At 51.1% G+C, this 27,276-nt stretch overlaps 1 protein-coding gene across 2 annotated transcripts; it reads left to right on the top strand.

The window, feature by feature from the left end:
* Window positions 1-475: 475 nt before the first annotated feature.
* Window positions 476-26,027, top strand: TMEM72 (transmembrane protein 72). 2 transcript variants are annotated; one of them, XM_010365794.2, is made up of 5 exons: window positions 476-744; window positions 16,943-17,009; window positions 21,019-21,090; window positions 22,660-22,799; window positions 23,672-26,027. In XM_010365794.2, exons 1-5 carry the CDS (start codon window positions 675-677, stop codon window positions 24,151-24,153), a joined length of 831 nt encoding a protein of 276 aa, XP_010364096.1. In that variant the 5' UTR covers window positions 476-674; the 3' UTR covers window positions 24,154-26,027. The 2 variants fall into 2 exon arrangements, with proteins under 2 accessions (XP_010364096.1, XP_030795901.1); XM_030940041.1 differs by lacking the exons at window positions 476-744; window positions 16,943-17,009; window positions 21,019-21,090; window positions 22,660-22,799 and adding an exon at window positions 23,044-23,101 and having other exon boundaries at window positions 23,672-25,313.
* The last annotated feature ends 1,249 nt before the right edge of the window (window positions 26,028-27,276 follow it).

Here is a 27,276-nt window from a genome sequence, read left to right on the forward strand (position 1 = left end):
GGGGGGGCCTGAGCTAAGTATGTCTAGTCAGAGTCCAAATCTGGGACAAACTTGAAAAGCTTCCTAATCCACCTATATGCAGAAGAATGAAGCTTGGAACTCATTTCAAAAGTTGTTTCTACTGGTGATTTAAAGACACACTCCTCTCTCCCTCATGCACACAAGCACAGACCTGCAAGAGCACTGTCCCCTCCAGAGCCTGACACTCCAGACCCCCAGCAAGTGTGAAATCCAGGTGTGACTTTCTAGGCATGGCCTGGTAAGAAAGGGCCTGGCACTCCTTGGCTCCCTCCTCCCAGGCAGAAATGGTTAATTGCCAGCTCCAGGCTGCCTCCAGCCCAGCCCTAATCACCGATCTCAGACGGCTGGGCTGCGCTGGGGCTGAGCGGCTCCAGCCCAGGCTGGGGTTGTGTGAGCAGCAGGAGCATTCTTCCAAGGTAATGATTAAGCTGAGTCCCCGGCAAGGGCACGAGCTGAGCCGGGAAGGTGAGCCCTATTCACACCTCGGCCAGGCTGCGGTGGCCAGGACTGGTTTGGGAAGGCAGGGCCTCGGTGTGCAGGGGCCCCAAGCCAGCAGCCACAGCCTCCTACCTGCACAAGGGTGTTCGGGAGCATCTCAGGCCCAGAGACTTTGCTGCCCGCCCTGCCGGGACTTTGTCCTCACCCCCGGCACCATGAAGCTCCAGGTGTTCTGGACTGGGCTGGAATACACCTGCCGGCTCCTGGGCATTACCACTGCTGCAGGTAAGACCCCACCTCCTGGCTGCTGCTCCTTGCACACTGGCACGGCAGATAGGGCTGCCTGAGGGGTGGGAGGTGCCGGGAGACAGCAGGCACATCTGGCCACTTCTGTGCTTCAATTTTTTTCCCAAGACCCCCAGAAACACTGCTCTGTAGAGCAGTAGCAGGTGCAGTGGGGTGAGCCTCAGGCCGGGGGCCAGAGGGCTGGGTGCTGGATCTTTGCTTAGCAACTCACCCTCCCTGTGACCTTGGGAAGCCTCAAGATCCTCATCTGCAAAATGATTCCAGGGGTCTACCCCACCTACTCAGAGAGTTGTCATGAGATGGAGGTGGAGACAGAAGGTGAAGGTAGAAAGGGCTGGGCCTCGCTGTGCAGCTACAAAAGGTCACCTGAGCTCATCCTGCTTTACTCAAACCATAGCCCTACCTCATGGAGAGAGATTTCCCAGTCATGAGCAGTTCTGCCCAGTGGGGACAGCCTGAGCTAGGCTGGACATGGAGATCACAGGCTTCCCTCGGGCCCATGCTGGACCCTGTTAACAGAATATCCTGTAGGAACCCAGACCCCCGTCTGAGGTCTGGCTGCAGGAGTGAACTGTGGTCTTAGCAGCAGAGATGCTTCCCAGAGATGCTGGGCTCCCCTCCCTCACCCAGCAGAAGCACAGGGCTGCTCAACTGGCCAGGAGGGCAGACTGTTAGAGCAGAGCCCACAGCCACCATCCTGAGCCCTGCCTGCTCACTTCCCCAGGGCAGGCCCTACCCTTAGCCCCATGCCCCCTACAGGGCCAGGATCTGTATTGGGGAAGTGAACGGGCAGCACTCTGAGCCCTTAACTCTGAGCCACATTGTCCCTTGGGGACAGAGAGGAGACACATCCCCTATCAAAGCCCTTCCCCACCACTGAGCAAAAGCTTACCCACGGATCTTGCCAAATGGGGAAGTTCTCTCAGGTCAAAATCACGCAGTGCTGGTTCCTGCCCCAGCCCAGTCACTTGCCTGACCTTGGGAGCCCCTGCCCCCTCTGCAGCTGCACTTTCTGATCTGTATGACGGAGATGCTGGACCTGCTGGCCAGGTGTTCAGACAGATTAAGGATGCAGGAACTGAGCATGGCTAAGTGGAACTGAAGATGAAAACCTCTCAGCAGAAGCCCCCATGACACACTCCAGAGCTCAACGGGAAGCTGGGTCATTTCAGGAGCACTGGGCTGGGTTCAGCCATGAGCTGGCCAGTAGACTCTTCCAGCATCTAGGCCGTGAGTTAGATCACGAAGGGCTGCTGGATGGTTTAACCCCACCCCTCCTGCTACAGGATGGAGCACCAGAGCTCAAATGCGAGTGGTGACCTTGCCCAAGGTCATGCTGCATGTCAGAGAGACAGCCAGCCCGGAACCCTGGTCCTTCAACTTTCACAAAGGCCAGAGCTCTGGCCAAAACCTTCCCTGCCTTGCGGAGTAGGAAGCCCTGCCCAGCAGGCAGCAGGAGGAGGCTCAGAATTGCTCTGCTGAGGCTCTGAGTGGAGGCGCTGATGGAGGAGCCAGATCCAGCCACTTTCAGAATCACGTTGTCATCTACACAGAAGGGAATGAAGGCCAAGATCCCCAACAAGCAAACAAGCCATCCTGGGGAAAGGAAGGCCACCCTAAATAGGTTTCAATGTCTGTTGATCTGAGTCCATCCTGGTCCCTCTAGACTTTGGTTTCGAAATCTGTAAAATGCCAAGAATCCCACGGTTTTCCTAGCCACACTTCACCCAGAGCAGAGGCCCACCTCCTGTCGAGAGGCTGTTCTAAGATGTATGTACCTATCCTTCTAATGGATTAGCTAGAGACAGTTTAACAGTCTGATTTATCTCAGTCAATGGAAGAGTCTGCGGCCCTTGACACTCCCATGTGCACGCGCGTGCGCACACACACACCCACACAGACACACACATACACACACACACGTGCACGCGCACATAGTGCTCGTCTTAACCACAGCCTTTATCTCCGTACAAGGGACTGCCGTTATGCTGAGAATGGGCCTCCCTCTTGGTTTTGATAGGAGATTCAGACTAAAAATAGGCCATGAGTTCCCTTCTAATGCCCAGGCTTTCAAATGATCTTGCTTGGGCTTTCTAGAGTGCTGGGAGTGAATGGGAAACTAGAGAGAGGGGTTTGGTGTTCTTGGGCAAATCTCGAGTTTCTTCCAGCATCACTGAACTCCTGGTCTATTTCCAGTACACAAGATTTGCAAATTCCTTATTCTCCTAAGCCTCTTTTTTGTTGAAATCCTCTGTTGAGAAATCCAGGCTTCATTTACAAGGCCACTGCTGCTGGAGAGGAAATAAGACTGAAAATAGAGGGCCTCACTTTGCAGAAACCCTAGGGAGGTAGGGAGTGTGGATTTCTTAAAAGCTAGGAAGACATGTGACTCAAGGGTACTCAGAGTGTCACCTGCAGGGACCAGGCAGCTGCTAAGAGGCTACAACCTCTCATTAGCAGCCTCCTCCCTGGACCCCCTCCAGACAGGATCAGGGCTGTCAAAAGCACTGAGGGTACCTGGTGGGTGCTTCTGCCAACATGTCAAGGCCCTATGACTGTGGATGAAGCCACAGCCTTCGGATGATGCCTCCTTAGGATTCCTTGAAGTCCCGCAGGCCATTCTTGCCCCACCTCAGTGTCCAGCCCCACATCATGAGGGGTCCTAGAGCACAGACGGATCATTGCCGCCACCAAATGGGGATAAACAGGCCTCAGGTAGTAGCACCTGGGTGGAAGTGTTTCTAAAATTAGAAAATTCCTTCCCTCTGAAAATTCCTTCCATGTGGTTTCCAGGACATCACAGACCACTCTCACATTGTTTACACCAGGCTCATTTGCATCACCTCCCTGGCTCGGGATGCGGGGGTCGGGGGCAGGCACACGTGGGTCCTTGTGCACGCATGCACCAGTGTGATGTCTAAGTGCCTCAGTTGCTGAGACGCAGCATCCACTGCTGCCCATGGAAGCAGACCCAGCTGGGAAATGGCACACAGGCTGTGAGCACTCCACATCCCCCGTGCGGATGCCAGGGCCCCTGCCTGTCCATCCCTCAAAGCAAATTCTCCCTGTGTCCACTGCAGACAGGGTAAAGGTGTCCTGAGTGCGAGACTCAGGCCCCAAAGTAGGCTTAGCCCTGTGACAGGTTCTCAGCACAGACCAAATGGCAGGAAAGGGGACCTGGGAAATGGGTTTAACTGAGCCTGGAGCACAGTGGTCCAGGGCGCTCCTCCTCTGTGAGATGAGAAAGGACCAGTCCCACAGCATCGGTCCCGATTGCAGGCTAGGAAGGCAGGGTTGGCTCCCCTTAGAACTTCCGCCATCCTCTTACCCTTTAACCTCAGGGGAATCGCGAATAACTCCCTCACCACTCCCCAGCCCCTGCCAAGGTGGCCAGGACAAGAATGGGAAGAGCCCCCTGTTTGGGCAGAGGGTGCACCTCTCAGGCTGTCCAGGCTGGGCATGGAGGGAAGGGGAGGCATGTCCCTGGGCCCCGCCTCGTAGAGAAAGCCCTCCCCTCCAGGCTGTGTCCTCACACACAGATGCGCCTGGGCTTCCCCAAAACAGGCTTGCTCAGAAAATGTCTCTGCACGCTTGAGCAAGGTCTCCCAATTTCCCTCAGAGCAAAGAGGCTCCAGCTTGAGGCCCCACTGCTCCATCTCCAGGGCTGAATTTCACTCTTCCAGCCTCTGCCCAGAGCAGGGATTGCTGAGAATGAACATGATTATTTGAGTATGTATTCACATAATACTCAAAGCCCAAGCTTTGCACTACATATTTTAAATGCAGTATCTCATTGCATCCTCCTGTCCTTGGAAACATCATCATGTTCATCCTCATACCCACTGTACAGGAAGGGAAACCGAGGCCTGATGGGGTGAAGAATCTTGCTCAGGGTCTCACACCAGGAAGTAAGAAGACAAAGTTCCACTTGATGATGGTCTACTCCTGAGACCCCACTCCTAATTGCTATTTCCTCCACCTAAATCAGGATTTAAAAGCATGTCTCATAGTATTTTGATGATCCCAAGATGCAGGATGAAAAACACACAGAGCAGAGCAAGAGAGGCCTGATCAGAACTGCCCGTCCTCTACCCTCATGCTCCTGCCCTTGGCCAGTTCTGATCAGGCAGGTGGGGTCATGGTGAGGACACACGTACACTGAAGCACATAGTCAAGGGTCACCAAACACTTCCTAAATCTCAAGACACCGATATTCATTGCACCTGTCCATTCTCTGTCTCAAGATGCTTTAACCAGCACCACCATGACCTTCTCTAGCCAAACCTGCTTCTGGACCCCATCTGGGGACAGAGAGATCTGCACACATTTCCAGAGGGAACTATCACAGTAGGGCTTGCCTTGATGGGTCCAGAGGTATAGGGTGACTGCATGCATTATGGTCATTGTGTCACTCCAGCCCCACAAATGCATGTGAGGCTGGAGTGCTGGGCTCAGTCCCATTTTACAAATGAGGAAACTGAAGCTCAGAACACTGAGGTAGCCTGGCAGAGCTCACATGGCCAGGAGACAGAGATCCGGTGTTGGAACTCCACTCTGCCCAAACACAGGACTGTGCTATGGCAGCTCCAAAGCAAAGGGCATAGCAGAGCCAGCAGGGACATGAGGGGGACGGAGGCAGAGCCATCCTGAGCGAACTCTGCTTGTCAGGCTGACATGCTGTTTCTCACAAATTGAGTGCTTGGGAACAGCCTGGGATCACTGAGGGGTTTTGTTTTGTTCCAGGTTTTGACCCATTAACCTGTTTCTCTATATAATGGATGTGGCCACATTTTCAACTGCTCCCATACTTTCCACACAGTTAGAGCATTGGCTTATTAAAATAGATTAAGAGAAAAGAAGTGTTTAAAACCCAGTTGTTCTCATTATATTTTAAAGGATATAGCAAATGCATAGTTGACCTTAGCCCTGTTCAAAGCCTTCAGGAAAACAAATGCTTCTGAAGTGACCATCTTGGGCCCTCCATGCTAATTTCACCCCTCTTACATGTATATCCCCATGACCACCTCCTGCCGTTGAAGAAAGCGTCACGCACTCCAATGTCTCGCAGGTGATTTATCACCCAAGCAAGCCCATATTGCGTTTTCAGACCTTCCAAGTGAATATTGACTGTTTTCCTCTTCTGTTACAATTGGCTCCACGAGTAAATGGAATCTGCCTCCCTCTGTTTCCCCCACCTACCACCGACACGCAATAGGATTTGGTTCAAACATTTCTTTCTTCACAACTTTGTGCCTGTGCCTTGCTTCTAGCTTTATAACAAGAAATCTGAAACTTCAGTTAGGTTTCATTTACTCGGCAAACTTTGCTGAGTGCTCAGTCATGCAGTGTTGACACATAGATTAGGATGGCAAGACCTCGCCCTGTGGGAGCACATAGGCCAGACAGAAAAACAAACTAGTAAATGCACATCCGAGCACCAAGCACCGCAGCATAGTGTTTGGGAGGTGGGTCTGTGTCTTGGGACAACCACTGTATCTACCCTCTGGAGTTGTGAGGACTCAATGAAACAATGGCTAAAGTAGCAAGCTGCCTGGCACATAGATTCTCACTCAGCATAGGCTAATTTTAGAGGAACGTGCAGGGCATGGAACTGTGTAGCATGAGTTACCGGCTCCTTTTGTAGGATGGAAGAAGTAGGAAGGTCTGAGGAAAGGAGCAAAGCAGTATGTGACCCATGAGGCTGGAAAGAGGAAGGGGTTACACTGTAAAGGGCATTATACTGTGAAACATTTCTCATCACATTCTGAGCTTGGGTTGTGAAGATCAGCCCACAGGAACTTGGCTATTTCTACACTACATATAGTAAGCCAACCAGAGGAAAGATGGCAGCCCTGTTTTATTTTTCATGGGATGACAACTCTTTCAAGATTGTCCTGGGTTCTATTCCACCTTCTGAAGAGGGCTGTGAACAAAAAGAAATGTTGTCTGACATAAGTGGCTGACACTGTGGAGAAGGGGCTCAGGAAGCCCCCCAGGAGGCCAGGTAATGGTCAGATGAAGAAGCCTGGTGTGTATGGAATGGACAGAGAACAAGGGGGACATAGGCAATGCTTTCTGGAAACCTGTCATGTGGATGAGTGAGCAGATGTATTCTCCCTAAACACTGAGAAGGAATAGGAAGTGAATACCTCGGTTCTCCCTGACATTGAGACCTAGAAGAAATTTATCCTGTGGGCCTGTATAAGTTTGTTTTCACGCTGCTGATAAAGACACGCCCAAGACTGAGGAATTTGCAAAAGAAAAAGGTTTAATTGGACTTAGAGTTCCGTGTGACTGGGGAAGCCTCACAATCATGGTGGAAGGCCAGGAGGAGCAAGTCACGTCTTACATGGATGGCAGCAGGCAAAGAGAGAGAGCTTGTGCAGGGGAATTCCTCTTTTTAAAACCATCAACTCTCTTGAGACTTATTCACTATCATGAGAATAGCATGTGAAAAATTTGCCCACATGATTTGATTACCTCCCACTGGTCCCTCCCACAACAGATGGGAATTCAAAATGAGATTTGGGTGGGAACACAGCCAAACCATATCAGAGTCCTTACAAGGCAGATGCTATTCTACGTGAGAGACTCTATCCTCAATACTGACAATGAACCACGTGGGTATGCAGAGTCCTTCCTCATCACCAAAGAGTGGGGTATCAACCCAGATGGCCTCACAGGTGGATTCTACCAACACCTAAGGAATAAATAATATCTATTCCATACAAACTCTTCCAGAAATTTGAAAGGAGGGAATATTTCTCAGTTCTTTCTATAAAATCAGTATTTATGTGAATACCAAAACTAGACAAAGATATTACAAGAAAATTATAGATTAATATTATTCATCAACATAGATGCAAAAATTCTAAGCAAAGTTTTAACAAATACAAATATATTGAAAGAATAATATATCATAACCAAGTGAAGTTCATCTCTGAAATGCAAGGTTGTTTTAACATTTGAAAAATCAATCAATGCAACTTACCATGTGATATGGACTAAATGTTTGTGTCCCCCCACCCCCAGCCAAATTCATATGTGGAAATCTTAACACTCAAGATGATTGTATTGGGAGGTGGGGGCCTTCTCTGAATGGAAATAATACCCTTATAAAAGAGACCCAAGAGAGTTCCCTAGGCCCTTCTACCATACAATATGCGGTAATAGTGAGAAGACAGTTTTCTACAAGAAAGGGGTCCCTCAGACACCAAATCTGCCAGCACCTTGATCTTGCACGTCCCAGCCTCCAAAACTGTAGGAAATAAATTTCTGTTATCTATAAGTCACCCAGTATATAGGATTTGGTTATAGCAGCCGAAATGGACTAAGACATCATATTTAAAAACTAAAAAAGAAAAGCCATATTATCATCTACATAAACACAAAGTTTTAAATAAAATACAACTTTTTTATGATTAAAATAAAACTATCATCAGCAAACTAGTAACAGAAGGAAACTCCTTCAACCTTAAAAGGTCATTACAGAAAACATACATCTACTTAAATGTAAAAGGCCAGGTGCTTCCTCCTAAGATTAGGAACAAGGCAAGTGTGTCCACTCTACCACATCCAACCAGCATTGTACTGGAGATTGTAGCCAGTGCCAGAAACAGAAACAAAATGCATACAGGTTGTCGAGGAAAAAGAAAAATTGTATTCGCAGATGACATTATCATCTATAGAAAATCTAATAGAAGCTACCCCAAAAGCTACTTGAGCTAATGGAGGGAATAGCACATTGCAGCAGATAAGCTTAATATATAATAATCAACTGTATTTCCATACATTAGCAACAAACAATTAGAAAATGAGATCTTTAAAAATACAATTTATAATAGCATCAAAAATCTGAAATATTTAGGGATAAATGTGACAAAAGACGTAAAACTAACTACACCAGAAACTAGAAAACATTGCTGAGAGATAATAAAGAAAATCTAAATGAATGGAGATTTATCTTGTTGATGGGTCAGAAGGCTCAATATCGTTAAGACATCAGTCCTCCCCCAAATTGCTGTACGGTTTCAATACGAGCTCAATCTGAGGTCTCTTCCAACTGAATGTCCAGAAATATCTACCATGAAATCCTTCTCTTTTCCCACACTGTCTCCGAACCCTGGCTCATGTATGTCAGCTGAACTGATCTCCACACGTTGGTAAACCTCCCCACCATGCTTACCGTTTACCACAACTTCTGAGCTAAGAAGCCTGTGGCTACTACTTACTGTCCCAGTGAATTCACAGCAACTGGCTCCAGCAACTCAACCTTGGAAATGGTACAAATCTAGCTTTTCATCTCTACCCTGGCGGTGACCACCTCTCCTGCCCATTGTCATCAGCCTGGTGCATCTTTCCCTGAGATGTCCTTGGAGATCCTGAGTCCAGCAGGAGATGAGAATGAAGGGAAGCAATAAATATACATAGTGGGCTCTGAGGCTGCCCTCAGCAATGGTGAGTACAAAATTCTCATCCAATGCCCAGGGCATCCGGTGCCCAGGTCACTGCCTGATATAAAAACCCAGTTAGTGTGGCCTCTGATGACTGTGAAGCATCCCATGTTGCCACCAAGGGCATCACAATGAATGCAAGACATATGTCACAATTCAACCCATGGAGTCAGAACGGATAAGCAACAGTGGACCATGAGGTCTGCCCTATGACAAGAGCAGCAGCAGCCTGAGGCCAGGAGAATATCCCCTCAGTAGGCAGCTCCACAGATGGCCCCAGCCTCAGGAACATGCTGGCCTGAGCCCCGTGGGAACCCTAGCAGGGTTATGGAGGGCTAACACAAGAGATATGGAGATAGATGGGAGTCTGGGTCACTTATATCCCAACTGGGCTTTGAGAAGGGACCTCAAAGCAAATTAGTGAACAACAAACAACATTGGTGCACAGGGAAGAGCTTTTTGGATGCACACAAAAAAACTACAAGTGTGTTAATGGAAGCAAAGGATGAGAATAAACCCTCTCTTTTCCCTGGAGAATACTGATGGGCACCGCCTGCCTCTTATAATAGCTTTCCTAACCATCGTCTGCATTTGTGCAGCACTCTCATTTACTTAGACTGAGCAGTGGTGGACACCGTTTTGCATGTTTTTATTTTCCCCATTTTTCAGAAGAAGATGCAGACCAGAGAGTTAATCACTTTCCTGAGGATGCAGGACTCGGCTTTTCTGATGCAGGCCCCGTATTCTTTCTGCTCCGGTGAAACCCCCTCCTAGCTTTCATCCACCCATGCTGAGACCAGAGCTCCAGGATGACAAGGATATTCACACAGTGGCTGCCCTGCCCAGGGTTGCACCACAGGTTCTTGGCCCAGGATCTCTGATCTCTGCCAAGCCTGAACTACAGTAAACAGCTCAGGAAAGCAACACAGAAGCAAGCCCTGGCCCCTGAGAGAAGAAAATTCTTTACCAAGGTTGGATCTGGCCCAGACAGGAGGGACAGAGACTGGAGGGAAGGAGCTAACGAAATGAGAGAGGCCAGGCTTGTCCATGAATGGCTCCATCGAGGTGCAATGCAAGGCACCTCCTGGGATCATGCAGGGAGTGAGACAGAGGTGTGGGGTGAGCTGTGCTGGAGTGGGCGTAAGGTACCTCTGTTGGGCTGGGGTGAGAGTATCTGGGGAGCCTGAGGTGGGATAACAGGGAGGGATGGAAGGAGTCAAATGCCACTAATGGCCCTGTCAAGCAGTGCTGTTCAGTGTTCCCGTGCCCCTCCATCTGGGCAGGAAAAACAGCACAGCCAGATTGAAGCAAGTCTCAGGGTGATTCTTTCTTGCAGAGAATTTGGTGTCATGAGGCTCTGATTCTGGGGGTAGCAGGGCCTTTGTGCCATTGTTTATCTCCATTGATTAGCTCCTGATCATTGATCTGCTAATCCAAAGATCAGATTTTCAGTCCCTGGTCCCAGATCCGGTCAATGCCCCAGGGATATCTTTTCCAGTGAATTGCTAATTCAGGCCAACCACTTCCACATTGGACTAGCATCCTGTGAAGGCAGAGTTTCCAAGACACAAGCCTCACTGCCCTATGAGAAGGATGGAAGGCCAGAGCACAGGCTAAATTCCACAAGGAGCTAGAAGCCCTCAGACCCTCGGCCACCCAAATCTTTGGATGCCAGGGCCAGGGAAGGATACCACTGTCAGGGCCAGGGAAGGACCTACACTGCTCCTGAGGGAGGGAGTGCCGCCTCGGGCTTAGAGTGAGGGCCACGTTAAATTACAATGAGGGCCTCCTTAATTTTACAGTAAGTACCCCCTTTATTTTAGAGGAGCACCTCCTTCATTTTAGAATACCTCCTTAATTTAACGACAAATACCGTCTTAGTTTTAGGGAGAACACTACTTAATGAACGAGCACCTCTGTAATTTTAGGAGGCGTGACTCCTTAATTTTGAGCCCTGGTGTCTTTCTGGGCCCACCCTGGTCCTGGTTCTCTGGGTGCCACAATTTCTTTGTGCTTCACAGAAATCCCCGCCTAAATCTGGAAACCTGGCAGAAACCTAAGGTGCAATTCCACAAAACAAGGAGTGGGCCACCCTCATCCATGGGTTGAAGTGAGGTCTTTGAGAGGGCGGGGGCCCACCTATGCAGCCTCTGGGAACAGACGCTCAGAAGACTGGAGAGGAGTTCCTTCTTACTTGTGCCAATCCCATCCTTCATTCAAGCCCACACTAAATTTCAGGCCACATTTCATGTTCACCTCCTGCCAATTCTGGAGACTAGTCCCCTGGAAAAAAAAACTTTGGGGAAACTCCAGGCCCCGAGTGAAAACACTTTGGAGTCCTATATTTGTGTCATGTGGAACTGTGATACCTTCCAAAATATTATGTTTCCAGTACAGTCCAGTCAGCACACCAGGCTAGGGGCTTCCACAGCCAGGCCCAATGTGGCTGTCTGGGGTGAGTGTTGGATACAGTTCACAAAATTCCTACAGCAAGGAATCTCACTTCTTGCTTTCTTCACTTTTTCTACTGGGAATGTTTGCAAAATGCAACTGTGGAAGGGACCTGCTTTGGATGATACAGTGTTCTCCTCCACAGATCCTCTATGAAGTCTTAAAATATAAAACCACCAATAGGATTCCATGACCCAGTGGAAGTCCCCAGACGCCACCCCTATTCCTCGGAGTCTGAATCTCCAAGGCTATGGGGCAGGTGCTGCAGGACCCAGAAATGCTTACTCCTGAGGAGTCAGAATATAATGTTTACTCCTAAGAAGTCAGACCAGACACAGAGACTTCCATGCCAAAAACCTCAGGTGACTAGATGACAGAATAAACTGCTTTTCCAGTTACCTGTGTGTGGCTGCATAACAACCCACTCTAAAACGTAGTGACATAAGACTACAATCATTTGATTATGCTCAAAACATTGTGGTTTGGGAATTCTGGTAGAACGCGGTGGAGGCGGCTCACCTCTGCTCCATGATGACTGGGGCCACAGGTGGAGTCACAGATAGGGTGGCTGGCATGGCTCACGTGGCTGAGGTGGCTCATCTGGTGCTTTGGTTCTGATTGTTGTCTGGGTCCATCACTTCCAGTCTGTGTCACACCTGCCGGTGCCAGAATGTCAAAGATAACTTCTTCCATCATTTGTTCCACATCCCACAACAAGCTGGGGCTGTTGTGCCCCTCTCTCTCTCTCTCTCTCTCTCTCTCTCTCTCTCTCTTTCTCTCTCTCTCTCTTTCTCTCTCTTGCTTCCTTTCTCTATTTCTCTCTCTCGCTGTCATTTCTCCCTCTCTCTTGTTAGAAGTCTCTCTACAAGGCTGGCTTAGGCTTCCTCACAATGTCAGTCTCACTCCTCAGGGATTAGCAGGCGCGTCTTCACAGCAAAAAAAAGTTCTTAGCCAACTTTCCTGAGAGATGGCAGCCAGCACATCACTGAGAAAAGGGGGAGACTTTAGGGTTGACAGTTCCCACTTGGGAGATGTGCAGATGAAACAAGACGTACGGAGAGGGCCTACTGTCTACCTGGCATGTGGTGGCACCTGGGTGAGAGGCAACAGGGCTGACATGCCCAGGAAGCTTCCAATCCCAGACACCTCCTGGCCAGCCCACACCTCTGTCCCCCACTGCCCAGATAGAGCCCAAACATTGACATGCAAGGGCAGGGCATGCCTTCTGCTTTATGCCTGGGAAACCTCCTTCTCTGAGTCCCCAGACAGAACAGACCCTCCACTCTCCTGAGCCGCTATGCCAAGCACCCTGCTGTGCCACTGGACAAGAAAGCCACCTGCACCACACCATCAGGAGCCACAGCCAGAACAGTGCTTCAAGCCCAAGTCAACAAAGAAACTAGCAGATACCCTGTGCTGGGAGAGGAGGTGACCAGGAGCACCTGGAGCTTGTCTCTGTCCCTCAGCCACCACCAAATATCACTGAAGCCTCGCACCATCTGCACGGGGTCAGGGAGCTTTCTGAAATACCAGTCTAAACATGAGTCCCTTCTGCTCACGCTGTACAGCCCAATATTTAAGAACCCTGCAGTCACCTTGATCCACATACACTGCCCATTGTCCCCGACTGTGTCCCTGCTTCTGCTGTTAGGGGCTCCCACCCCCTGCAATGCCTGGCCCCTCCATCTACACAGGTCCATTCCTGCTGCTTTTCTAGTCCACTCTGCCTTCATCTTTATTCATCTTCCCTGATAGTCCCATGAGCGGCCCCTCCTGTCTGGCCCCAGAGCTCCTGGGTGAGTCCCTCGTCCAGCCTGGGTCACTGCCCTCGCTGAATGCACTTTTCTCAGTCCACATCACATCTCTCCTGCTGGACTAAGCCTACGCCAGACATGAGCCTGGTGCCTGGCCCAACCAGTAACCACAGAAGACCAAGTAGGCCTAGGAGAAGTGGCCAGGAGCCGCCCCCCAAGGAGGGTGGGCCTGTCGCTCCCAGCAGAGCCGCCTGAACATCAAGACCAGAGGCAAACAGAGTGGAGGACAGAGGAAGGACCCATGTTGTCTCAACCTGGCATGCTCTGCATCCAGGAACATGAACCCCAAAAGTGGGAGGATTGAGCAGAAAGCAGTGACCCTTTGGCCTAGATATCAAAGGTCTTTACAGCCTCCCATGAGCGCCCCACTGATCCCCTTCCACCTTGCGTAAATTGAGGAGCCATACTCCTGGCTCCCCACACTCTCCTCCTCCCACCAACTGGCATCCCTCAGTCTTAACACGCAGAATCCAGCCGACTATGGTTGGGAGGGAGCTTGTGGGAGTGACCCCATGCTCCTTAGTACAAAGTGACTGACTGGACACTGGGAAAGCTGCCAGGGCCAAGTTGGGGGGAAGGAGTCGCCTCTTTGCATTGATCATCTGACATCTATCAAGCACTAAGCCGTGCATTTCAGACTCCAATCCAAGCAATTTTCTCCAATCCAAGCAATTACTCTGAGTTATAACTCATTCTGCTCCTTCCACAGATGAGAAAACACAGCTTGGATGAATTAAGTACTTATCATTTGTGTATAATAACACACAGAACTGGAATTTCCATCCAGCTCTCATTTCTCTGTTGCCATTTTTTGATTTTTTTTAATGCAAACCAGCACTGTTTCTACAGTGTTCCTCAAATGCCCCTGTGACCGCTGACCCTTTGTTTGTCTAAAGAGTACAAAACAAAAGTATCAAAATAGCTCTCCACATGCCAAATGGGTGCAGGTCAGGGAAGAAGCTGAGTTCCCAAGACCCTTTCCTGCCATCTGCTGGTCGTCTGCCACTAGCCCCTGCAAATTGGCCAACATGACATGCCACGTGAGTGGAGCCCACGCCTGCCCTCCCGAGTGCTCAACGCAGACGTCAGCCCTGAGTCGAACACCCTTTCCCAGGCCCAGGGCAGCAAGCACTTCTTCCCCAGCCAGTGATTCACTGAGCACCCGTGACATGCTTGCTATCAGTTAGCTCACTGCAGTCCTCATGACCACTGTGTGCAGGAGGTATGATGAGGAAACAGACTCAGAGAGATTGGGTGACTGTGCTATGAACTGGAAAATGAGAGACCGAAACTCAGGATCTGACCTGGGCCTCCATCCGTAGTTGGTTGGTTGGTTTGACTTACATTCTGTGTGCCTCAGTTTCCTCTATGTAAAGTGGGAATAACAAGAGTATCTTCTCATAGGACTGCTGCAATGATTAAAAAAGCAAATGAATGCTGGGTGCTGAGAACAGGACATGGTGAAAACCATATAAGTGGCCATTTGCCTGCACGACACACGTATACTCTCATATTCACATGCACATTCACATGCATACACTCACATACACTCACACACATTCACACACACACACTCACACACATGCACGTATATACTCACATACACTCACATTCACACATACTTTCACACACATGCACTCACACACACACACGTACACACACACACTCACACAGTCACATAAATACTCACATATACACATACACTCACACACTCACACACTCACACACTCACACATACGTGCGCTCAAAAGCCTACCCACACACATACACATGTGTCCACACACGCACAAGCACATGCTGGCAGGCAGTGGATAGCAGGAAACTGTGCACCACCTAGAGCTGGCTGCCTCCATCTGGTCTCTAGGCCCTCACTTTCCAGCATGTATCCTTGAGTGAACTATAGAGGCCACTGAGCCTCACTGTCCTCCTCTGTAAAACGAAGAGAGTGGGACTCCTGTGCCACGGGCCTGCTGGAAGGGCCGGGATGTGTATACCATGGTGTGGAAGCTCTGAAGTGCTCTGTAAGTTTGGACCCTTCAGTTAGGCTGACACTGCAGGCGTATGTGGCCCGCTAGCATCATCCGTCCTTGCCCCAGGTGAGCCAGCAGGGTAGCTGGAACCTGGAGAGGGTGGGAGACTCAGTGTCCGCCTCCTGTGAACCAAGGGGCTGGTGGCACGTTAGTGTGGGCAGTCGCCCATGAAGCACGGCGGAGCCCCAGAGCCCTCCATCCATCACTCAGAAAATATAACCGCCTCTTCTCGCCTGCCTAGATCCAAGTGCTCTGTCCCCTTTCCCCCGCCCCATATCTCCACGATCACCCCTCCCATCCCCCACCCCCGGAATCGAGGAGTGGAGGAGTGCTGGTCGCTTCAGTGCAAGGCTCTTCCCTGCTCTCTGGGAGGGGCGTTTCAGCATTGGATGAAGTCCCCTTCAGCTTGAAACACCAGGGGATGGAAGCCCACACAATGTCTCTGCCAGGGAAGAGAGGAAGCATCAGAAGCCAGGAAGCAGCCCCATGAGCAGCAGGGAGGAGGGGCCACCCCCAGGTTGTCAGGGACTGACAACCCAGCCCACCATCTTTGACTGGGAGGAAGAGAGGATGAAGCCACACTCCAGCACACAGCAGGGCCATCATCAGAGCCCAGAGAGAAACAGGGTGCCCAACAGTGTAATCAGTTAGGGACAGAAAGATGTCTGCTCAGCAGGCCAATGCACTGCCCCTGGAATGTTTCTATCAGGGACTCCAAGGGTCAGTGCTGTGCTGGTTGTGGGAAGCCATGGGAGCCAGCAAATCCCTGTGAGGAGAGCACCCAGAGATAGCAAGTCTGGAAAGGCAGGTCCGAGATGAAATTCACCCAGGACAAATGGAAGGTCATCACCAACTGCCACGAAAGGGGAGGAGGAGAGCTGAGGCTGAGCAACATTTCCTTGTCAGGGCGAAAACCCAGGGGTTTAGTCAGCACGGGGTCCAAAGAAATGAGCAATGAGTGTGACCTTCAGCCACCCCTCAGCAAGCAAGACCAAGGCCACACAACAGCAACCAGTGACCCAAGCAAGAGAACAGGGCTGGGGCAGGGCCCATCCACGGCCAAGCACTGAAGCCAGACACACAGCACACACTGGGGTGGGCCCCAGCACGTGGCAGAGAAGAGCTGTGAACCAAAGGGCTGGTGGCACATTAGTGTGGGCAGTCGCTGGGGGCACTAAGGGTGGCTGCTCTGGGGAAGCTTAATCAGAAGACCTCTGGGCCTCTGCCTGGAGTTCCAGGGACCAATCCAAGAGGCTTCCTGCTCTCTTGCACCTTGCTAGTCACAGTTGCCTGTGTCATGAAGAGAAGAACCTACCTTGGCTCTCAGTCCCCAGGAAGAAGACTCACTCCACAGCCAAGGTATCCCCAACAGGGCAGTGCTGTAGTGTAGAGCTCTAGGCCCACTCTTCCTTCTTCTCTTGCCCCTTAGTGTTGATCGGCGTGGGCACTGAGACCTTCCTCCAGGGCCAGTTCAAAAGCCTGGCTTTCTATCTACTGTGAGTATGTGTGCACGTGCCACTTTTGACCTGTAAGTTCTGCTCAACTCACCATACATCTATCTACTCAGAATAACTCAGAGCAGTCCCCTTCCCATGCTAATTCCATCCTATCTCAGGGGTGAAGGGAGTCGAGGGGGGCTTTAGAATAGCTCCTGGTTTGTGCAGACCATCCCATAAATCAATGAATTATCCTTTCTACCTACCTATCCATCCACCAATTCATCCAGCCAGCCACCCATCTATCCATCTATCTGCCCATCCATTCATCAACCCACCCATCCATCCATTCACCCACCAATCTATTCATCCATCCACCCATCCATTCATCCATCTATCCAGCCATCTACCCATCTATCCAGCTACCTATCCATCTATGCTCCCACCTCTTCATCCACTTGCCCATCCATCCATCCATCCATTCCTCCATCCATCCACCCACCCATCTATCCATCTATCTACCCATCCACTCACCTATCCACCTATTCACCCACCCATCTATTTATCCATCCACCCATCCATCCATCTACCCATACATGCATACATACATATACACACCCATTTACCCATCCACCCACCCATTTATCCATCCATCTTCCAATTCATCCAGCCAGCCACCCATCTATCCATCCACCTGCCTATCCATCCATTTATGCACCTACACATTTATCAAGCCATCCAACTACCCATACACCCAACCATCCATCAATCCACCCACCTATCCATTTATTCACCCATCCATCTATTCATCCATTCACACACCCATCCATCCATGCACCCACCCATTATCTGTCTACCCATCTATCCATTTACCCATCCATACATCTATCCATCCATCCATCCACCCGCGTATCTATCCATCTGTCCACCTACTCATCCATACACCCACCCACCCACCCATGCATCTCATCAATCATGTATTTATTCAGCAAATATTAATTGAATTCTTGTTTTAGATAAAGGGGGATCAGGTCAAAGGAATATATATTTGAGCTTCTCTACATGTCAAACACAGTTAAATGTCTTAGTTGCATTATGTTCTTTAGCTTTCACAGCACTGTAGGAGAAGTGCATATTGGCCTAGTTTTACAGATGAGAAAATTCAGGAGTAAGCAGGTTAGCCCACATCACCAAGCTCATGAGCAGCAGGATCCAGATTCGAACCCAAGACCCTTTTGTTTCCCAGGCAATGTCCTTTCTTCTCCACCACCAGTTACCTCTGTAAATGTGCCCTGACAAGAAGGTGACCCCTGTGCAGTGGTGTCCTGGGGGTTAGAAGAACCTGGGTCTCTGCCACAGCATCTCTGCAGCCCCATTCTGAGGGGCTTCCAGCAGTTTCTTCCTAATGAGATAGGAAGGCTGTGTATTCTAGCCCCACAAATCCTGAAGAACTTACTGAGCTGAGAAGCAATAGATAACAATTTGCCAGGCTGCCCCACAAATGTCCAGTTCTGCCTACAGGGTCCACCAGGCTGTGACCTCCACTCCCCTCCCTTCTCAGGATCTGCCTCCACCTTCAGGTGGCAGCTGACCTGTGTACTTAGCAGTCTCCACCCTCCTGCCTGAGAGCAGGCCCCTTGCTGTGTTTGGGGGCTCACACCTGCCATCTCCTAGATGCAGGCCACCCTCCAAGCCCATTTCCACACTGTCTTCTAGACACACAAATCTCTCTGACAGCCTTCAAGGGCTCTCACCACCTCTGGTCCACACCCTGTGCCATCTTTTGGCCTCTGCCTCACTTCTTGCCACTCATGTACAGCCTGGAGCTTCTGACTCTTTTTCAAACTCACCAGCATGGCCTCGCCTCTAAGCTTCACTCATTCCATTGGGTGCCCAAGTACCTTCCACCCATTTCCACCTGCCCAATACCTGACACTCCTTCCTGGCATTCCGCCCTGGCCATTGTGCCCTGAGCCTGTAGCCCCTGCTGGCTGACAGTGACTTCTCCTCGTTCTGAACACCCTCCATGTCTAACTGACCGTGTCCCTGGCCGCTGTGCACCATTGCCCTGGGATCCAGAAGCAGGCGGGCCTTCCTCCTCTCCAGTGGGTACCTAACTCTCGGGTCAGGCCATGGCACGTGAATGTAGGCTGCCTTCTGCCCAGAAACCTGTTCTGTCTCTGTTTTGAAGGGACCCTATACCCATGTGGTCTCTGGGTGGTCCAGTCTAGCCTGGGGTCCCCTGCCCCTCGCTGTGTCCTGCTCTCTAACACCTGCAGGATCAGCACACACTGCCTGCCCTCTCTGTCCCTCCCTGCCACTCAGTGGCACCAGACAGGAAGTCTGAATGGGTCCCTTTATTCCCCAAGCCTTGATATATCCCTTTGTCCCAGGGTGTAGGAAAAGTCAGTGGAAATTATTTTGCGTAGCACGTGTATTGATGGGCCTGCTAGGCACACAAGCTCTGGAGCCTGAGTGCTGGGTTCTGATCTTTCCCCTGCTACTGATAAGGGGCTGTCGGTGATGAGGCAAACTTCTCTGTGCCTTACTTTCCTAATTTGTAAACTGACAGTAATTGTAGTGTTTATTATAAAATTGTTGCAAGGACTAAATGAGTTGATATTTGTAAGGCCTTTAGAACTATGCCTGACCCATAGCAATCATTACATAAATGTTAGTGATTATCATTTTAAAACCAAGGGGTAACTTGGGAGGCATAGAGAGTGAGAGGAGTAGAGATTACTAAATGATGTAAATAATCACATGGAGAGAGAAATGATAATGAGAATTGATATAATTACTGTGTGCCAAGCATGGTCCTAAGTGCTTTACAAATATCATTTAATTCTTAGAACAGTTTTACTGTTGATGCACTATAATAACCCCAGTTTACAGCTGAGGAAACTGAGACACAGAAACGTCACACCTCTCACCTGTGATCATACAATCTAGAATCACAGAGTGTTTCTAGATTGGTAGAAACACCCATGGCTCTGAGGAAACCCTGGCCCCAAGCCACCTTCTGCACCACACTATCTACTTTCATTCCTTCATTCATTGCAATGCCCATTAATGGAGCCCAGTAAACCCAACCCACTGTGAGCCTGGGCTGCACAGAATTAGACAGGGAACACCCTGTGGGAGTTCACAGACTGGTGGCTCTGGTCATATGGTATCACATGGAGAAGTAAGAGGAGGTCACCAGACAGACTGGAGAGGGAAGGGGAAGGCCTTCCAGGAAGTGCTCACTTGTGCAAAAGCCCTGTGGCACGCTTCTTGAGTTGTCAAGAGAACATGGAGGATAGGCAGTGAGACCCTCTGCAAGTACATATTCCAATTCCAATGATGCTAATGTGAGTCCAGGAGCAGCCTGGGAGCCATGAATTCTACACATTCTTCAGGAGATGCTGATTGCAGGATCCCTGGACCACACTGGGAGCACGAGTAGCCTTTGAGGCATTCTGTATCAGGAGGAACATGATCAGATTCAGGTGTCACGCAGCCCAGAGTGACATAGTGGAGGAGCAGGAGACAGGGCTGGGGTAAGTGAGGAAGTGGAGCTGGTGCGGGGGTCCAGGGGGCAGGGCCTAAACCCAGGCAATGCCCATGAGGTCAGAGAATAGAAGCGATTTGGAAGGTATTGAAGGAATGTAATCAACAGCTCCTGGTTACTGTTTGGGCAATATGGAAAGGAAGAAGGAAAGGGTTAGGAACAGGTCCAGCTTTAAGGTTGGAACACAGGCAGTGGGTGTCCATCCTGGTGACCAGCAGGTAGAAGAACATGCCTGCCAGTGTCACACAGAGTACCAGGTGAAGGTCATGTCACCTGCTGGCCACGGTGCCCTCCCCACTCATCTCTGAACCCCAGACCCCACCTCTCCCCAAAATGGCCCAGTACGGAACAGGCCATGGCCTGGAGACAGCCCCTGGTGAATGTTGTTTGGGGGAATCCAGGTCAGTCCACTGGCTGTAGATGTGATATCAAGAGGCCACGTGTGAGAAGACAGCCCTCAGGAAAGCGAAGGAGGACAGAGGCGCCAGCCTGCCTCTCACCTGTCTTCACCCGCAGGTTTACAGGAGCCGCTGTCTCCATATGCGAAGGGGCCTACTTTGTGGCTCAGCTGTTGGCCATCTGCTTCCAGTAAGTAGTCTCCAGAAAGACCCCTCCACTGTTCACCCCAGCCCCAGACACCACAGATGTCTCCACCCAAGAACCCACAACCAGGGAATGTTCTGCTCCTGAAGCCACCTTGGACAGGATCCCCCCACCGAAGTACAGCCAGCCTGACCTGGAGGTGGGCGCAGGCCCATGAGCTCCATTGCCTTCTTTGCCATGGTTCCAACCAAGAAAACCAACCAACACATTCATTCAGGGCCTGTCCTTGCTCAGAATCCCCAGAAAAGTCCAGCTCCCCCTCACCAGGAGCAGCCAGTCACTGGGCCCCAGTGTCTGAGCCATCTGCCACGGGATGAGGACCCTTCAGAAGGCCCAGCTGGGAGTGAGCAAACCTGGGTTTGGGAACTGGCTCTGTCTCTTCCTAGGGCCTGGGGGCAAGTCAGGGGCGGTACGTCTGTACACCCCTCCGTGGGGCAGGAGTGCAGACCCTGCAGGATCTCGGGAGGCCCTTGCTGCTTCCCAGCCTACACTCAGTATGTGGAAGCTGTCATCGGTGAGACCAAGGACTGCGGCTCTCAGAACCTAGACACTGGTCTCTGGGTGGTCAGTGAGAGAGCCAGTCTTCAGATCCAGCTGTCCCAGCACCTTACAAGGCCACTGGCTGCCTCTCAGGCTCACCAGCCCTAAGGCAGAAAGCTTTCCCCCTTTCTGCTGAATTCCATTGCCAAGATGTACTTGAAACTTCAGCTGGGGGGAAGGCTGGGGAGGAATGGACCCTGGATGGACTCCACCGCACCCCCCCACCATACACACACAGGAATGGGCACCAGGGGGCACCAGTGAGCCATGGCAGTCCAGCCTGCTGAGTATAAGAAAGCAGTGCTTTGGGCCACCTGGACAGCCTGAGCACTCCCTCAAAGCTAGAGAGGCAGGATGCGCCTGTGTAGAGCCTCAGCTCTAGGCCAATTCAGAGGATGAAGGCTCTGGGTCTACAGGCAGGCACTTGCCGCCTGTGAAACCTGAAGGCAGCGTCCCTGAAGGAAGCTGCTCAACATCAGACTTCTGCCAGGGCTATGTGTGGTCCCTGTGTATACAGTTAGGAAAGAAGCCCTTTTGGGCTGACACTGTCCTGTGCCTAGGCAAGGCTGGGTGAATAAGGCACAGTTGGATTCCAGCCTGCTCACTCACCTGGCCAGGCCTCTTGTACAGTGCACTACAGGCATAACTGTCCCAGCCAGGTGGCTCCTGAACTGCATACTTTCTCTGCATTGGTGCAGACTTCCCAGTGAGCCCTGAGCCTCCAGCTCTCTTCCTCACTAACTCATGCAGCATCCTGAGAGCATTTAACTTGCTTCCCCCTCGACCAGAAAGACAGGGCTGGGCAGCTTTTCAAAAACTTGTGGACCCTCTAGAATGGACTCAGGCAAGTCCACTCATTGTGGAACCCACACCAAGGACTGCTAGGGCCTCCTGTTCAACCAGGGCCCACTGCAGAGCATGCCCACAGCAGGGCCCGGCCCAGACTCCATGGCATCCAGTCTTGCTGAAGTTTTCCTGGGACACATTCTGCTAACCTGGGCTCCCTCTCACCAGGTGTCAACCAGGGTCCCCGGCAGACAGAGTAAGGGAGAAGGCTCACTGGCTAGGCTGCTTCCAGAAGTTCCTGGCCTACCTGCTGCTGTCGGTGGCCTGCTTCCTCCACCCCGTCCTGGTCTGGCACGTGACCATCCCAGGTAAGAACATGGGGGTAGAGATATGCAGCCCCAGAATAGGTGGGCTCTGAGCAGGAGGGGCTGAACCCCTCAAAGTCTAGCTCCAGTGGTGGCTCCAGGGCCCTTACCTGCCCCACTGTCCTCTCTAACCTAGAGAGTGGGCATGAGGAATCACAGGAGTGCCAGACATCCTCCATGCTGACCAAATGATAGGAATGTCCTGAGAAGTGCATCCTTCCTTCACAGAGCCGTCCAGAAGTGGAACTGCAAAGGGGACCTCGCCTTTCCTCCCACTGACCTTGTGTGGTCTGAGTTTCCCAGAGGTGTGACATGGCCACTTCCCTGCCCAAACCCTTCCAAATCTCCTCAGTGCCTACCCATTCAGGTCCAAACTCCTCAGCCTGGGTTGAAAGGCACTTCAGGGTGGGATCCCAGAAAATCTTCACAGCCTCATCTACTTCCACTTCTCCAGGTGCACACCACTGGCCAGCCTGCTTTCTGATCGCAGAACCCAGAATTTCTTGCTCCCACCTCTTCAGTTTCATCCACGACTTTTTCTGCTAGTGTCCTTCTCTCTGCTCCCTATCTGTGAAAACTGTGCCCTCTCCTCATGAACCCATCTACAATACAGGGAAGTCAGCCCTCCAGGGAGACCATGTTGAAAAGCAGAATCCCCATCCTTCCTGCCATTTAGCATCCCCGTCCCAGCCTCCAGGTGGACCTCCAAATCTGATGTGGGGTGTGAGGACAAGCCAGGCAAGAAAGCCAGGGCCACAGGGGTCTGTGTATGGCCACACAGCGCAGGGTCACAGGAGCCCTGCTGCACATGCTCGCAAGGGCTCTGGATTTTCTCCGCGACTCATCTAATGTCCTGATCTCTGGCTCTTTTCCAGGCTCCATGCTCATCGTCACTGGCCTGGCCTACTTCCTTCTGAGCAAGCGGAAGAAGAGGAAAGCTGTCCCTGAGGTGCTGGCCTCCCCAGAGCAGTACACAGACCCCTCCAGCAGCGCCGTGAGCACTACCGGCTCTGGGGACACAGAGCAAACCTACACCTTCCATGGGGCCCTCAAGGAGGGGCCCAGCTCCCTCTTCATCCACATGAAGAGTATCCTAAAGGGGACCAAGAAGCCCAGTGCTCTCCAGCCCCCCAACACGCTGATGGAGCTGAGCCTGGAGCCAGCTGACTCCCTGGCCAAAAAGAAGCAGGTGCATTTTGAAGACAATGTGGTCCGCATCGTCCCCTCCCTTGCCAAAGGTCTGGATGATGGGGACAGTGAGCCAGAAGAGGAGACCACCTCTGACACGACACCTATCATTCCCCCTCCCCAGGCCCCAGTCTTCCTGTCATCTCTTACAGCCACTGGCCTGTTCTGAGCGCCTGTTCTTGCTCCAGCCTGAAGGACACTCAGTGAGGGGTCTACCTAGCTCAATGGCCCTCCCTGGAGTTTCAGGGTCTTCTCAGGTCAGCTTTTCAAGGGGTAAACAGACACCCCCACGCTGGCTGGGCCCCTGAGGCCATCAGGAAGTGTGACTGGCCAGCATTTCTGCAGAGGCCTCGAGGGAGGCACAAACAAGGCTCATGCCACCTCAAGCCAGCACAAGCTCCCTCCTCCTGGCCACAGGTGGGGAAACCCTTATGCTTCCGCAACGAGACCATCACTCCCACTGCACACAAGGCTGCAGGTGCCATTGCCTCAGCCCAGAAAGGACAGAGGATGTCTGCCCAGCAAAAACCTCTGGCCTTTTCTTACTCCTGATCCAGGGCCCAGCACTCAGTGAGGAACCTATGATCTACCCATCTCTGAAGGCCCAGGGAAGTGTCAGCAACTTAAGCATCTCCAAGGCAGGAGAAGGTGGCCGTGGGTCTTGACCAACCAAGACTGCTCAGGGTTGGGAGGGGAGACTGCAGGACTCTGGTGGGAGCAGTCAGGCCGTGGGCCGCATTCTCTGCATGCTCCAGGGCTGGGGCTGAGCTGCTCAGAGAAACAATGCCACGCTGTGCTCACTGTGGGAAAGCCAGGCCAGATGAGCAAAGCTCATTCCAGAAACATGGCTAGGGGTTTCCAGCCTCCTTACCACATGGCCTTTCCAAGATTCCAAGCTGATGATGCAAACTGAAAGCAGTGAATGCCAGGGCCCAGAAGGCAGTACCTGCTGTGTGCAGGACCACAGAGGCTGCCCGGGGGTGAGAAGTGGCAGTGCCATGTTTAGGCGCCTGGTAGCAGATTAGGTGATAAATATAAATTTCTTCAAAATGGAAGGAAGTGAGGGGGGAGGAAAAGGAGGGAAAATGGGAGGACAGGAGGAAGGTGGACAAGCAGGCAAGTTCTCTGCCATGGGACCGTGGAAGTGACAGTTAACCCAGAAGGAACAAAGACATCTGAATCAGATATTCCTTTGTAAATCTGTAAAGGATTGGCAATAGAGGCTTTACTTCTAAAAATTGCTGTCGGGTCCATGAAGCTGTTGCCAGGAAGAGCAGACACACCATTCTTCGTGGCAACTGCAGTGAGGGAGCAGTCAGGAGGAAGAGTCCCGTGGCTTCCCAGTCCCTGTGGGGACTAACGCCAAGCTCTGTAGAATGAACCTTAGAGCACATGCTCTATGGTCTAATGAGAAACTTGTGTTTGTGCTTTCACACATTTCAATGTTCCCTACGGGTTATTTTACAAAGGTATGAAAATAATGGCCAACAAGAAGCTAGTATCAGTTTGGGGCCTAAATGTAGCAGGTGTTCCTGATAAGCAGATAAGCAGAACTCTTCCTGCAGTAGCCCAGGTCTTGCCAGTCAAATGACAAATGGCTAATCAAGACATTCCTGCAAGCCCTTGATGGTGAGAGCTGCAGAGCTGCTTCTTCAGCTGCCATCAAGGCAGGACCTCAGGACCTGACTGTCCACAGTCAGGGAAGAGTGAACAATATGGGATATGGGTATAGGTAGGTGGTAGGCAAGGATGGTACCCCATGGTTGATGGGCCGGGTGTCTCAGGCAGGCCCCTGTGCATGGAAAGAGCCTAAATGCAGAGGTGCCAGGCGTCTTTCCCATCATCCATGGAAGGGGAATGCGATGGCCACAGACACCCTCATGGCACAGACATGGCCAGCCTCTGACGTTCTTGTGCATCGGAATAGCTCTGTCCTCAGAGCCCCAGTCAGCAAAGCTGGATGGCCAGGTCGCAAGAAGCAAACCACAAAATGTGATGTCAGAGCTGTCAGATCTCGTTTGATAAACACTTCAGTAAACCCAAGTGCAGAGTGTTGTTTTGGGTGTGTCTTAGAGATGTGTGTTGGGAGCACCCTTTTGGAGGTATCCTAGAGTGTGCGCTGGGAGTTCCAGTGACAATGCAATGGAATTCTGAGGCACCTAGTCTTCCTGGAGATTGCCATCAGTTAAGAGAGTGCCTGCTGGTGTGCAGCATTACAGGACAATTATGACCTTACCTAGGTTAGTAAAGTTCTCAAACACTCCTATGGCTACAAAACAAAAAACAAAAAGCTGGAGTGAGATCATTAAATAGGTCAGAACTTTCAACCATCAGTGGACCAAGCAAAAAAGTGACATCTTTCTCATAAGTAGATGAGCACCACGTGTCTCCATTGATTCTCAGCCTGTGACCTCTATGACCACATCCTTGTCCAGTAGGATCCCTGCAAAGCAGATGTTGTAATGATCTGCATCCTTGCAAAGAAGCAAAGACTAGAAGGGCTGGCCCTGTTGTGATCCCCTCCCTGTCTCAGCAGAGAGGGGAGCATTTTGTAGATGAAGAACAGAGTGACAGGTAGAAGAAACAGCACCAGGCTGAGCACCATTCGACCTCCACTAATACATGTCTAACCTTTCTCAAGCCCCTTTGCATCTCTGGCTCAGGTTCCCCTAGTATGTGGGAATCACAGCAGTAACTCAACAAGACAGGGGCCAGTGCTTTTCAGAACTACAAACAAGTCACTGTGACTGCACCACATCCCTATCCCCTATGGGAGACTCGCTGTGAGGGGGCACTGAGGAAGCACCACCCTGACTTGCGTCTGTGGCAAGGACAGTTCAGGTCCAAGAGCTCCTGTCTCCACTCCAGTTTCCAGGGCTAGAGCCTGGGGAGGGTACAGCCCCCAATGCCTACCTCAGAGGAATGCCATAGTGGACCCCACATTTGTTAGCAGCTGCACCCTGGGGGTCACACATGGGTCCTCTGTCTCCCTCTCCCATCAGCCCTAAGGTGGTTTTTTGTTTTTAGTTTTCCGAAATATCTTTATTGAGATATGATTCATATAACATAAAATTCATCAATTTAAAGTGTACAGCCAGGCCAGGCGCAGTGGCTCATGCCTGTAATCCAAGCACTTCAAGAGTCCAAGGCGGGTGGATCACTTGAACCCAGGAATTTGAGACCAGCCTGGGCAACATAGCAAAACCCCGTTCCTACCAAAAGTACAAACAATTAGCCAGGCATGGTGGCACACACCTGTAGTTCCAGCTACTCAAGAGGCAAAGATGGAAGA

This window comes from Rhinopithecus roxellana, chromosome 11, assembly GCF_007565055.1.
Source record: "Rhinopithecus roxellana isolate Shanxi Qingling chromosome 11, ASM756505v1, whole genome shotgun sequence".
Lineage (NCBI taxonomy): Eukaryota > Metazoa > Chordata > Mammalia > Primates > Cercopithecidae > Rhinopithecus > Rhinopithecus roxellana.

What these genes read in the sequence shown, in the direction of transcription:
- TMEM72 (XM_010365794.2), top strand. Translation starts at nt 675, where the DNA reads ATGAAGCTCCAGGTGTTCTGGACTGGGCTGGAATACACCTGCCGGCTC. An exon ending in AGCCTGGCTTTCTATCTACT is followed by an intron (nt 17,010 to 21,018) that starts GTGAGTATGTGT and finishes CTTCACCCGCAG; the next exon opens with GTTTACAGGAGCCGCTGTCT. An exon ending in CTGTTGGCCATCTGCTTCCA is followed by an intron (nt 21,091 to 22,659) that starts GTAAGTAGTCTC and finishes CCCTCTCACCAG; the next exon opens with GTGTCAACCAGGGTCCCCGG.